The sequence below is a fragment of the Panulirus ornatus genome, chromosome 53, assembly GCF_036320965.1.
Source record: "Panulirus ornatus isolate Po-2019 chromosome 53, ASM3632096v1, whole genome shotgun sequence".
NCBI classification, from domain to species: Eukaryota; Metazoa; Arthropoda; class Malacostraca; order Decapoda; family Palinuridae; genus Panulirus; species Panulirus ornatus.
The window spans coordinates 16236726-16251349 of NC_092276.1; the positions used below are offsets into that span (position 1 = coordinate 16236726).

A 14624-nucleotide genomic window follows, 5' to 3' on the forward strand; every position below is an offset into this window, starting at 1 on the left:
TTCCACACATCTCTCTTACCCTTACGTTACTTACTCGATCAAACCACCTCACACCACACATTGTCCTCAAACATCTCATTTCCAGCACATCCATCCTCCTGCGCACAACTCTATCCATAGCCCACGCCTCGCAACCATACAACATTGTTGGAACCACTATTCCTTCAAACATACCCATTTTTGCTTTCCGAGATAATGTTCTCGACTTCCACACATTCTTCAAGGCTCCCAGAATTTTCGCCCCCTCCCCCACCCTATGATCCACTTCCGCTTCCATGGTTCCATCCGCTACCAGATCCACTCCCAGATATCTAAAACACTTCACTTCCTCCAGTTTTTCTCCATTCAAACTCACCTCCCAATTGACGTGACCCTCAACCCTACTGTACCTAATAACCTTGCTCTTATTCACATTTACTCTTAACTTTCTTCTTCCACACACTTTACCAAACTCAGTCACCAGCTTCTGCAGTTTCTCACATGAATCAGCCACCAGCGCTGTATCATCAGCGAACAACAACTGACTCACTTCCCAAGCTCTCTCATCCCCAACAGACTTCATACTTGCCCTTCTTTCCAAAACTCATGCATTCACCTCCCTAACAACCCCATCCATAAACAAATTAAACAACCATGGAGACATCACACACCCCTGCCGCAAACCTACATTCACTGAGAACCAATCACTTTCCTCTCTTCCTACACGTACACATGCCTTACATCCTCGATAAAAACTTTTCACTGCTTCTAACAACTTGCCTCCCACACCATATATTCTTAATACCTTCCACAGAGCATCTCTATCAACTCTATCATATGCCTTCTCCAGATCCATAAATGCTACATACAAATCCATTTGCTTTTCTAAGTATTTCTCACATACATTCTTCAAAGCAAACACCTGATCCACACATCCTCTACCACTTCTGAAACCACACTGCTCTTCCCCAATCTGATGCTCTGTACATGCCTTCACCCTCTCAATCAATACCCTCCCATATAATTTACCAGGAATACTCAACAAACTTATACCTCTGTAATTTGAGCACTCACTCTTATCCCCTTTGCCTTTGTACAATGGCACTATGCACGCATTCCGCCAATCCTCAGGCACCTCACCATGAGTCATACATACATTAAATAACCTTACCAACCAGTCAACAATACAGTCACCCCCTTTTTTAATAAATTCCACTGCAATACCATCCAAACCTGCTGCCTTGCCGGCTTTCATCTTCCGCAAAGCTTTTACTACCTCTTCTCTGTTTACCAAATCATTTTCCCTAACCCTCTCACTTTGCACACCACCTCGACCAAAACACCCTATATCTGCCACTCTATCATCAAACACATTCAACAAACCTTCAAAATACTCACTCCATCTCCTTCTCACATCACCACTACTTGTTATCACCTCCCCATTTGCGCCCTTCACTGAAGTTCCCATTTGCTCCCTTGTCCTACGCACTTTATTTACCTCCTTCCAGAACATCTTTTTATTCTCCCTAAAATTTAATGATACTCTCTCACCCCAACTCTCATTTGCCCTTTTTTTCACCTCTTGCACCTTTCTCCTGACCTCCTGTCTCTTTCTTTTATACATCTCCCACTCAATTGCATTTTTTCCCTGCAAAAATTGTCCAAATGCCTCTCTCTTCTCTTTCACTAATACTCTTACTTCTTCATCCCACCACTCACTACCCTTTCTAATCAACCCACCTCCCACTCTTCTCATGCCACAAGCATCTTTTGCGCAATCCATCACTGATTCCCTAAATACATCCCATTCCTCCCCCACTCCCCTTACTTCCATTGTTCTCACCTTTTTCCATTCTGTACTCAGTCTCTCCTGGTACTTCCTCACACAAGTCTCCTTCCCAAGCTCACTTACTCTCACCACCCTCTTCACCCCAACATTCACTCTTCTTTTCTGAAAACCCATACAAATCTTCACCTTAGCCTCCACAAGATAATGATCAGACATCCCTCCAGTTGCACCTCTCAGCACATTAACATCCAAAAGTCTCTCTTTCGCACGCCTGTCAATTAACACGTAATCCAATAACGCTCTCTGGCCATCTCTCCTACTTACATAAGTATACTTATGTATATCTCGCTTTTTAAACCAGGTATTCCCAATCATCAGTCCTTTTTCAGCACATAAATCTACAAGCTCTTCACCATTTCCATTTACAACACTGAACACCCCATGTATACCAATTATTCCCTCAACTGCCACATTACTCACCTTTGCATTCAAATCACCCATCACTATAACCCGGTCTCGTGCATCAAAACCACTAGCACACTCATTCAGCTGCTCCCAAAACAGTTGCCTCTCATGATCTTTCTTCTCATGCCCAGGTGCATATGCACCAATAATCACCCATCTCTCTCCATCAACTTTCAGTTTTACCCATATTAATCGAGAATTTACTTTCTTACATTCTATCACATACTCCCACAACTCCTGTTTCAGGAGTATTGCTACTCCTTCCCTTGCTCTTGTCCTCTCACTAACCCCTGACTTTACTCCCCAGACATTCCCAAACCACTCTTCCCCTTTACCCTTGAGCTTCGTTTCACTCAGAGACAAAACATCCAGGTTCCTTTCCTCAAACATACTACCTATCTCTCCTTTTTTCACATCTTGGTTACATCCACACACATTTAGGCACCCCAATCTGAGCCTTCGAGGAGGATGAGCACTCCCCGCGTGACTCCTTCTTCTGTTTCCCATTTTAGAAAGTTAAAAATACAAGGAGGGGAGGATTTCTGGCCTCCCGCTCCCGTCCCCTCTAGTCGCTTTCTACGACACGCGAGGAATACGTGGGAAGTATTCTTTCACCCCTATCCCCAGGGATAATATACATATATATATATACATATACACATACACACACATACACATACGTACGCACATATACACACACACACACATACATATATATACATATGAAAAATGTAAGAAACAATTTAGAAAACCGAAACTTCTAGCTTGAAATGAAATGAAAAAATGAAAGTCACATAATGGTTCAACCTCTGACTATGGAAAAAGGAAATGTATAATTTATTTACACAGACGTCAATAGCAGTTCTCATCAATTTAACCACTGTATCAATAAGCTTCAATGTCTAAGCTACATTTTTTTCCAATTTCACTATTTTCTTGTCAAAACACCATGTATGAAAACTATCACTCCAGTAACACAACTATAAACATTTACTTCCCCTTTAAAAAAGTTCTGGGGAAGTCTGTCTCGATACACTGCGGGAAACTCTACCACCTGGCGAGGTTTGTGTTGCAATGGTTCTTGATTCACAAACGTAGTAGCATCACTGGTGGGTCAAGGTAGTTCCGTTTGCGAAGAGGCGCTTTATATGATGTCTTGACACACGATGATCTTGATGAGGTACGATACAGTTGACCAAGTTCTCTTGTGCTCTGCCACTTGCCACGTGTCACTCTTAAGCTGGCCAGGAGCCTTGGGAAGAGAAATTCCCCGTAAGCCGTCATCCATCGCTGAACGAAGCCGCAGCTGCGATCCTGACCGGGGCGACTCCCACGGCGCGCTGCGTACCGGTGGGGCCACACACTTATTCAACTCGGCTCCTGCAGGAGGCGCAGACGAAGATGTTTTCCCCGTGGGGGGTTTCGATGCGTCCACAGGGCTGGGAGCGGAGGGGAACGAGGAGGTGCAGAGAAGCCAGCCCTGAGGGCCCCCCCTCATAACGAAAGATGAGGGTGAGAGAGAGAGAGAACTCCACACACTTCTCATGATGCTGGTGTGTGTGAGGGAGGATGTAATGAGGGCCCATCATCTCACAGCACAGTTCTTGACACTGGTGTATAATGACGTCAACACAGTGGAAAGCTGACCAAATTCCTGGACGGCCTGGCTGCTGCAGTGCACTGAAGACCATTAACAAGAGTGGCGAGATTTTCAGGGAATGAATCACTTTTTCACACGTTTTCCATCAACTTCAGCGATTAAGTATAATAGAAAAAATAGAAATAAGAAAATTACATATTTTTATTGTATGGGAAAGTAGATTTCTTTACTACCGTACAGCCCCTTAAATTTGGTCCTTTGTCTGTATTTACCATGTCTTCAGTCATTCTGTTCCATTCATCCACACTCTATACTATTAAAGTACTTCACACCTTTTCTGAACAGTTTCTTGCTTAATTTCATGTTATGTGTTTTGGTTGCTCAATCCACATCATTGATATGTTTTAAAAACTTTAAGGTTGTGATCAAGTTGCTCCTCACTTTTCTTTTCCAATGTGGGCATATTTAAAGCCTTTTGTTTATCTGTAATTTAATTCTCTTAAATTCAATATCATCTTTTTTGCCTTTTACTGGACGTTCTTTGTTAGCTCTTTGGTTTGGTCACATGGAGAGAATGAGTGAGGAAAGATTGACCAAGAGGATATATGTGTCAGAGGTGGAGGGAACGAGGAGAAGTGGGAGACCAAATTGGAGGTGGAAAGATGTAGTGAAAAAGATTTTGAGTGATCGGGGCCTGAACATGCAGGAGGGTGAAAGGTGTGCAAGGAATCGAGTGAATTGGAACGATGTGGTATACTGGGGTCGACGTGCTGTCAATGGATTGAACCAGGGTATGTGAAGCATCTGAGGTAAACCATGGAAAGTTCTGTGGGGCCTGGATGTGGAAAGGGAGTTGTGGTTTCGGTGCATTATTACATGACAGCTAGAGACTGAGTGTGAACGAATGAGGCCTTTGTTGTCTTTTCCTTGCGCTACCTTGCACACATGAGGGAGGAGAGGGTTGTTATTCCATGTGTGGCGAAGTGATGATGGGAATAAATAAAGGCAGACAGTATGAATTATGTACATGTGGATATATGTATATGTCTGTGTGTATATTTATGTGTACATTGAGATGTATAGGTATGGATATTTGTGGCTTTCATCTTCCGCAAAGCTTTCACTACCTCTTCTCTGTTTACCAAATCATTTTCCCTAACCCTCTCACTTTGCACACCACCTTGACCAAAACACCCTATATCTGCCACTCTATCATCAAACACATTCAACAAACCTTCAAAATACTCACTTCATCTCCTTCTCATATCACCACTACTTGTAATCACCTCCCCATTTGCCCCCTTCACTGAAGTTCCCATTTGTTCCCATGTCTTACTCACTTTATTTACCTCCTTCCAGAACATCTTTTTATTCTCCCTAAAATTTAATGATACTCTCTCACCCCAACTCTCATTTGCCCTCTTTTTCACCTCTTGCACCTTTCTCTTGACCTCCTGTCTCTTTCTTTTATACATCTCCCACTCATTTGCATTTTTTCCCTGCAAAAATCGTCCAAATGCCTCTCTCTTCTCTTTCACTAATAATCTTACTTCTTCATCCCACCACTCACTACCCTTTCTAATCAACCCACCTCCCACTCTTCTCATGCCACAAGCATCTTTTGCGCAAGCCATCACTGATTCCCTAAATACATCCCATTCCTCCCCACTCCCCTTACCTCCTTTGTTCTCACCTTTCTCCATTCTGTACTCAGTCTCTCCTGGTACTTCCTCACACAAGTCTCCTTCCCAAGCTCACTTACTCTTACCACCCTCCTCCCCCCAACATTCTCTCTTCTTTTCTGAAAACCCATACAAATCTTCACCTTAGCTTCCACAAGATAATGATCAGACATCCCTCCAGTTGCACCTCTCAGCACATTAACATCCAGAAGTCTCTCTTTCGCGCGCCTGTCAATTAACACGTAATCCAATAACACTCTCTGGCCATCTCTCCTACTTACATACGTATACTTATGTATATCTTGCTTTTTAAACCAGGTATTCCCAATTACCAGTCCTTTTTCAGGACATAAATCTACAAGCTCTTCACCATTTCCATTTACAACACTGAACACCCCATGTATACCAATTATTCCCTCAACTGCCACATTACTCACCTTCAAACTTACATCCCAATTAAATTTTCCCTCAATCCTGCTGAACCTAATGACTGCTTTTATTCACATTTACTCTCAACTCTCTCCTTTCACACACTTCTCTAAACTCAGTGACCAATTTCTGCAGTTTCTCACTTTAATCAGCCACCAGTGCTGTATCATCAGTGAACAATTTATTTATACTTGATAGCAGTTTCCCGTGTCCATGAGTTAGTGCCAGGAAACAGATGAAGAACCACCCAGCCACTCATATACACATATATGTACATAAACACCCATACACATACATACACATACATATCACCATATACACTTATACATACATATACATACACAAACACATACATAAATACACTTGTACATATTCATACTTGCTTGACCTCATCCATTCCTGGTAACACCCCACCCCACAGGAAACAATAACACTACCCCTGCTTCAGTGAGGTACCACCAGGAAAACAGACAAAAAAATGTTACATTCGTTCACACTCAATCTTTAGCTGTCATGTGTGGTACACTGAAACCACATGCCCTATTCACATCCAGGCACTACAGACCTTTCCATGGTTTACCCCAAATGTTTCACGTGCCCTGGTTCAGTCCATTGATAGCACACTGACCCCAGTATACCACATCATTCCAGTTTGCTCTATTCCTTGTATGCTTTTCACCTTCCTTATGTTCAGGCCCCGATTGCTCAAAATCTTTTTCACTCCATTCTTCCACCTCCAATCTGGTCTCCTGCTTCTCCTTGTACCCTCCACCTCTGATACATATATCCTCTTTGTCAACCTTTCCCTATGCTTTCTCTTCATATGTTCAAACTATTTCAACTTTCTCTCTTGCTTTCTCAACCACACTCTTTTTATTACCACACATCTCTCTTACCCTTCATTACTTAATCAAACCACCTCACACTTCATGTTGTCCTCAGACATTTCTTTTCCAACACATCCACCCTCCTTTATACAACCCCATCTATAGCCCTTGCCACATAGATATATGATATTATTGGAACCACTATTCCTTCAGACATGCCCATTTTTGCTCTGAGATAATGTTCTCTATTTCCACACATTCTTCATCACTCCCAGAACCTTGTGACTCACTTTGACTTCAGTGGTTCCCTTCGCTGCTAAGTGCATATATGGATATATATGTGTATGTTAACAGATGAGCCTTTCTTTCTTTGTTTCTTGGCTCTACCTCATTAATGTGGGAAACAGCAATCAAATATGAAAAAATAGTTCTTATACATCTGGGCTCTATCTGAATCTTTGACACTTGCTCCCAGTTGGAACTCCCTCAAGTGGATGGCCACGGCATTAGAGACTCCATAAGTAATGAAATCCATCGCAGCTTCTTATCCTTTGGTGCCTCACCCTTAACATGCTACTGGCAGAGGGCAACTCCGGCACAGTGTTTGCAGATGCTCCTACCTAACGTTCCTACAGACTGCTTTTACCTAATGTTCCTGCCTTATGTTTCTACCTACTACTTCTACCTAATGCTCCTGCCTAAATGTTTCTATCAACTACTTTTATCTATTGCTTCTATCATTTTTCCAAAAGGCAGGGTTAATGTCTAGCGCTCACCTCGGGAAAATTTAGGGTTATGAAGAATGGGTTGTGTGAGTTAAGTGTTTTCATGTGTTATGTATGACAAGGAGAGATGTTATGTTTGTGGACAGAATGCCAGTGGTCCATGTGTGAGTGAGGCAGAAAGAAAAGACAGCTTTCTGGGTCAGAGGAGTGCACCTTAACAACCACTGAAGTGCTGGCACGCTACACAGCCATCACTCACCCTTCCGATACCCAGGCTGTTAGTACTAGTAATATACCTCCCTAGTCCTTAGCTTCCTACCAACCACAAATTATGAATATGATTATATATGATGATGGAATACAAATAAATGATAGGTAGATTAAAGTTCTTGATAACTGGTGGGGTCAGGCAAGGGAACTTAACAATTAGGAATGATGCCTTTCAAGCTAAGCATAGCACCTTCAAATATTTTTTTTCATCCTTGATCACTGTTTCCTGCATTAACGAGGTAACAGCTGGAACAGACAAAGGAAGGCCACATTTTCTTACATCCATTCTCTAGCTGTCATGTGTGATGCACCGAAACCACTGCTTCCTGTCCACAACCAGGCCCCACAGACCTTTTCATGGTTTAACCCAGCCATTTCACATACTCTGGTTCAATCCATTGACAGCATGTCGACCCCCAGTATGCCACATCATTCCAATTTCTCCTATCCCTTGCACACCTTTCACCCTCCTGCATGTTCAAGCCTTGTCACTCAAAATCTTTTACCTTCCATCTCAAAGTTGGTTAATCCCTTCTCTTTGTTCCCTCCACTTCTGACACATATATCATCTTTGCCATCCATTCATCACTCATTTTCTCCTTATGTCCAAACCATTTCAGCATGCCCTTCTCAGCTAACTCAACCATACTTAATTACTCCATCAATAGCTACTGATGGTGATTATAGAAAATTCATACAAATATTTCTGGATGGGTCACTAAGTCATAAATGTTTAGTCCAAAAAGCAGGCTACATCTCTGATTGTTCCCAGAAAGAAGTTGACTTGGTTCAGGTTTCATTTACGTTCAGAACAGATTTGCTTTGCCTTTCAGCATATAAAGCTTCAAATTATAAAGCAAACGTACTCTAACTTGTATTGTTGACCTTTTGGATTTGTGATATCAGGATGTTTATTTAGTAGAGTTAGGGGTAAGGGTGGTACAGATCATTTAGCCAAGTATGTAAGTTGAGTTGGAACTTTTATGACTCTCTTTTGAAATGTTGAAAAATGACTACACAGTGATATATTTTTCCTCTTAGGGTCCCAGTATTGGCCTTACTTTCTGGAGAAAGATTGTGAGATCAAGGAAATGAATTAAGTAGCTTCTGATTTGAATGTTTTTTAGGTTATGACCATTTTTGATTCTGTGGATGACCCATAGGTTGGGTCTCTTCTTAGCTTGAAAAGGTTCATTTCCAGCTGATCCTGAAAAGAGATCCAGCTTTAACTGGAGGAAAGTTAAGCTTTCATTTTACTCATTTGGCCAAGTACTTAAGAAAATTGAGGTAGAATTTCTTCTCATTTTTTGGCATGTTTTATTTTTCCATGTAGCAGTCCATTATCAGCTTCAGTTTCAGGAGCAAGATCTTGAGATCTAGGAAATGGATTAAGTAGTTCCTGGTTTAGATGTTGATATAGGTAATTGCCATTTTGTTTCTTGGGATGATCCATAGGCTGGTTCTCAGATTAGACTGAAAGGTTCATTTCCAAGTTATCCTGAATAGGGAACTAGCTTTAAGTGGAAGAAAGTTAAGCCTTCATTTTACTTTAATATGACTGGTTCATGAGTCCTGTTGCATTCAGGAGAGCCTGTTTAGTAATATATCTGAGTTGGATAATAGTACAGTACAGCTTTTTCCATGCTAATAAGTCATTTGACATCAGATAAGTGTTCAAAGAAGTAGCTCTTTTTTCTCCAAGGCACTTCGAATCCTCTATAAGAACAGAGTTATTGGAGTGGTATGGATTCCTTCACACGTGTATTGCTTTCCAAAGGGGTAACAGAGGAAGAGCCAAGGAAGAACCTTTTTTTTTGAGGATCTTTCATCTGTTCCTGATGCTACCTCACTTATTTCGTAAACAGCAAACACACATGAAAGATAGAAAAATGTATATTTTCTCTTCTTTCATACATGATTGTTATCTCTTGTCGTGTGAATATCCTCCTAGAATCATTTCCCAGCTTGCATAGATATAGGTCTGGAGACATAAAAGGGTTAGCTTATGTTAACTACCAAAATCCAAGAGGATTGCAGTAGTCAGTGTAATACATCTGTAATACTGAAGGAGACCAAGTTGACGAATGAAATTGCTACTTATGATAACAGTTTGTTGCTTTTGTGGTGGTAATTTTATAAATTTGTTTTGTGATCATCCCTGTGAAGCAGTGCTACAATTCACAGGTTTTTGAAAATTTTTTGTATCTAAGATGGAGAAAGACAGCATAACTTACCCAGAATGGGTTTGTCTATATCCTGAGTCACTTAGCAGAGAGCTGCGAAGTTTTTATTTATAGTCCAGTCAGTAGCATAGTTGCCAGCCTCCCACCAGTTTTGCATCACGTGCTCAATACTGCACAAACTAACTGGCATTAGAGATCAATATAATGTGTGTTTTGGAATGATGATGTGTAATCTTTATCCCCATTATATTATCCAAGTGCTCATCAAGTGCTTGTGACCCAACTGGGGTAAAAGTACAACTTAAATCTGCAGATCATAAAAAGTGTAAAGATCAGAGAGAAGAGTGAAACAATATTTTTATTTGGGCTCAAGGAAATGGTGACTTTTGTTTTATTGTTTTAATCCTGAGTATGTATCCTTGATGTGTATTCTGTTTTTCTGCATATATTGTGTTAGCAAGCAGTTTAAACTTCATATTTGATTATGTTTTCCTAGTTTACCCCCTTCTCTTCTGTCCTGGAATGCGTTGTTATTTCTCCATTGTTATATCTCCCTCTCGTGGTAAATATATCTAAGAAAGTGAAATCATGGAATATATCACCATTGTTGATGAAGGTATACATGTATGTATATCTGTGTTCCTGTGTGTTTCAAGACTCTGCCTGCATGAATGCTTGAGTGAAAAATCATCTTTGGCAAGGCTTTATAATCATCACTTGACAAAACAGAGTACAATCTTGTCAAAGAACGTCAAGCTTCAAAGGAGTACATTCTGTCCCATTACTGAATGTAGCTTAACCTTTGAGCTGCAGGAGCCTCTGGAAAAGGGTTCTTTTTGTAATACAAGGAACACTTTCTGAAAGGGGTCTTGGATTAATTGAATGAAAAATGAATCCCTCAGTTCTAACATTTAGTAACTCTTTCTTAGGGAAGGAACGGGTGTTCAAAGCCATTGCATCTTCTATGAATTGTCGTATTTGGGCGAGTCATGATAAGCAGAGGATACTCCGATGCATCCAGGATGAGGAAATTCAAGCTAGACTGACTTCAGACAAACTTAGTGCCAGAGTTCATGTTCTTCCCATGGGAGACTTAAAGCCTCAGGTGACTATGACTTTCAGTTTTTTATTTTTTATGAAAATAATAGAACTGTACATCATTTATATATTTATTTATAATTATTCAAATTATATTTATTATCGGAGGTGGAGGGAACGAGGAGAAGTGGGAGACCAAATTGGAGGTGGAAAGATGGAGTGAAAAAGATTTTGAGTGATCGGGGCCTGAACATGCAGGAGGGTGAAAGGCGGGCAAGGAATTGAGTGAATTGGATCAGTGTGGTATACCGGGGTTGACGTGCTGTCAGTGGATTGAATCAGGGCATGTGAAGCATCTGGGGTAAACCATGGAAAGTTGTGTGGGGCCTGGATGTGGAAAGGGAGCTGTGGTTTTGGGTCTTTATTGCATGACAGCTAGAGACTGAGTGTGAACGAATGAGGCCTTTGTTGTCTTTTCCTAGCGCTACCTCGCACACATGAGGGGGGGAGGGGGATGGTATTCCATGTGTGGCGAGGTGGCGATGGGAATGAATAAAGGCAGACAGTGTGAATTGTGTGCATGGGTATATATGTATGTGTGTGTGTGTATATATATGTGTACATTGAGATGTATAGGTATGTATATTTGCATGTGTGGACGTGTATGTATATACATGTGTATGGGGGTGGGTTGGGCCATTTCTTTCGTCTGTTTCCTTGCGCCACCTCGCAAACGCGGGAGACAGCGACAAAGCAAAATAAAATAAAATAAATATTATTATTTATCCCTGGGGATAGGGGAGAAAGAATACTTCCCACGCATTCCTCACGTGTCATAGAAGGCGACTAAAGGGGACAGGAGCGGGGGCTAGAAACCCTCCCCTCCTTGTATTTTAACTTTCTAAAAGGGGAAACAGAAGAAGGAGTCACGCGGGGAGTGCTCATCCTCCTCGAAGGCTCCGATTAGGGTGTCTAAATGTGTGTGGATGTAACCAAGATGAGAAAAAAAGGAGAGATAGGTAGTATGTTTGAGGAAAGGAACCTGGATGTTTTGGCTTTGAGTGAAACGAAGCTCAAGGGTAAAGGGGAAGAGTGGTTTGGGAATGTCTTGAGAGTAAAGTCAGGGGTTAGTGAGAGGACAAGAGCAAGGGAAGGAGTAGCACTACTCCTGAAACAGGAGTGGTGGGAGTATGTGATAGAGTGTAAGAAAGTAAACTCTAGATTGATATGGGTAAAACTGAAAGTTGATGGAGAGAGATGGGTGATTATTGGTGCTTATGCACCTGGGCATGAGAAGAAAGATCATGAGGCAAGTGTTTTGGGAGCAGCTGAATGAGTGTGTTAGTGGTTTTGATGCACAAGATCGGGTTATAGTGATGGGTGATTTGAATGCAAAGGTGAGTAATGTGGCAGTTTAGGGAATAACTGGTATACATGGGGTGTTCAGTGTTGTAAATGGAAATGGTGAAGAGCTTGTAGATTTATGTCCTGAAAAAGGACTGGTGATTGGGAATACCTGGTTTAAAAAGAGAGATATACAAAAGTATACGTATGTAAGTAGGAGAGATGGCCAGAGAGCGTTATTGGATTACGTGTTAATTGACAGGCGCGCGAAAGAGAGACTTTTGGATGTTAATGTGCTGAGAGGTGCAATTGGAGGGATGTCTGATCATTATCTTGTTGAGGCGAAGGTGAAGATTTGTAGAGGTTTTCAGAAAAGAAGAGAGAATGTTGGGGTGAAGAGAGTGGTGAGAGTAAGTGAGCTTGGGAAGGAGACATGTGTGAGGAAGTACCAGAAGAGACTGAATACAGAATGGAAAAAGGTGAGAACAAAGGAGGGAAGGGGAGTGGGGGAGGAATGGGATGTATTTAGAGAAGCAGTGATGACTAGTGCAAAATATGCTTGTGGCATGAGAAGCGTGGGAGGTGGGTTGATTAGAAAGGGTAGTGAGTGGTGGGATGAAGAAGTAAGATTATTAGTGAAAGAGAAGAGAGAGGCATTTGGACGATTTTTGCAGGGAAATAATGCAAATGAGTGTGAGATGTATAAAAGAAAGAGGCAGGAGGTCAAGAGAAAGGTGCAAGAGGTGAAAAAGAGGGCAAATGAGAGTTGGGGTGAGAGAGTATCATTAGATTTTAGGAAGAATAAAAAGATGTTTTGGAAGGAGGTAGATAAAGTGCGTAAGACAAGGGAACAAATGGGAACTTCAGTGAAGGGGGCTAATGGGGAAGTGATAACAAGTAGTGGTGATGTGAGAAGGAGATGGAGTGAGTATTTTGAAGGTTTGTTGAATGTTTGATGATAGAGTGGCAGATATAGGGTGTTTTGGTTGAGGTGGTGTGCAGAGTGAGCGGGTTAGGGAAAATGATTTGGTAAACAGAGAAGAGGTAGTAAAAGCTTTGTGGAAGATGAAAGCCGGCAAGGCAGCGGGTGTGGATGGTATTGCAGTGGAATTTCTTAAAAAAGGGGGTGACTGTATTGTTGACTGGTTGGTAAGGTTATTTAATGTATGTATGATTCATGGTGAGATGCCTGAGGATTGGCGGAATGCTTACATAGTGCCATTGTACAAAGGCAAATGGGATAAGAGTGAGTGCTCAAATTACAGAGGTATAAGTTTGTTGAGTATTCCTGGTAAATTATATGGGAGGGTATTGATTGAGAGGGTGAAGGCATGTACAGAGCATCAGATTGGGGAAGAACAGTGTGGTTTCAGAAGTGGTAGAGGATGTGTGGATCAGGTGTTTGCTTTGAAGAATGTATGTGAGAAATACTTAGAAAAGCAAATGGATTTGTATATAGCATTATTGGATCTGGAGAAGGCATAAGATAGAGTTGATAGAGATGCTCTGTGGAAGGTATTAAGAATGTATGGTGTGGGAGGCAAGTTGTTAGAAGCAGTGAAAAGTTTTTGTTGAAGGTGTAAGGCATGTGTACGTGTAGGAAGAGAGGAAAGTGATTGGTTCTCAGTGAATGTAGGTGTGCAGCAGGGGTGTGTGATGTCTCCATGGTTGTTTAATTTGTTTTTGATGGGGTTGTTAGGGAGGTGAATGCAAGAGTTTTGGAAAGAGGGGCAAGTATGCAGTCTGTTGTGGATGAGAGAGCTTGGGAAGTGAGTTAGTTGTTTTTCGCTGATGATACAGCGCTGGTGGCTGATTCATGTGAGAAACTGCAGAAGCTGGTGACTGAGTTTGGTAAAGTGTGTGAAAGAAGAAAGTTGAGAGTAAATGTGAATAAGAGTAAGGTTATTAGGTACAGTAGGGTTGAGGGTCAAGTCAATTGGGAGGTAAGTTTGAATGGAGAAAAACTGGAGGAAGTAGTGTTTTAGATATCTGGGAGTGGATTTGGCAGCGGATGGAACCATGTAAGTGGAAGTGAATCATAGGGTGGGGGAGGGGGCGAAAATTCTTGGAGCCTTGAAGAATGTGTGGAAGTCGAGAACATTATCTCGGAAAACAAAAATGGGTATGTTTGAAGGAATAGTGGTTCCAACAATGTTGTATGGTTGCGAGGTGTGGGCTATTGATAGAGTTGTGCGCAGGAGGGTGGATGTGCTGGAAATGATATGTTTGAGGACAATATGTGGTGTGAGGTGGTTTGATCGAGTAAGTAATGTAAGGGTAAGAGAGATGTGTG

At 41.6% G+C, this 14624-nt stretch overlaps 1 protein-coding gene across 1 annotated transcript in view; it reads left to right on the forward strand.

The window, feature by feature from the left end:
• LOC139765267 (uncharacterized) overlaps window positions 1-14624 on the forward strand; it is a 73933-nt gene that overhangs the window by 41667 nt on the left and 17642 nt on the right. Inside the window, exon 8 of the mRNA XM_071692621.1 lies at window positions 10879-11054. Within this exon, the coding sequence (XP_071548722.1) occupies window positions 10879-11054 (176 nt within the window). The remainder of the gene's footprint in view (window positions 1-10878; window positions 11055-14624) is intronic.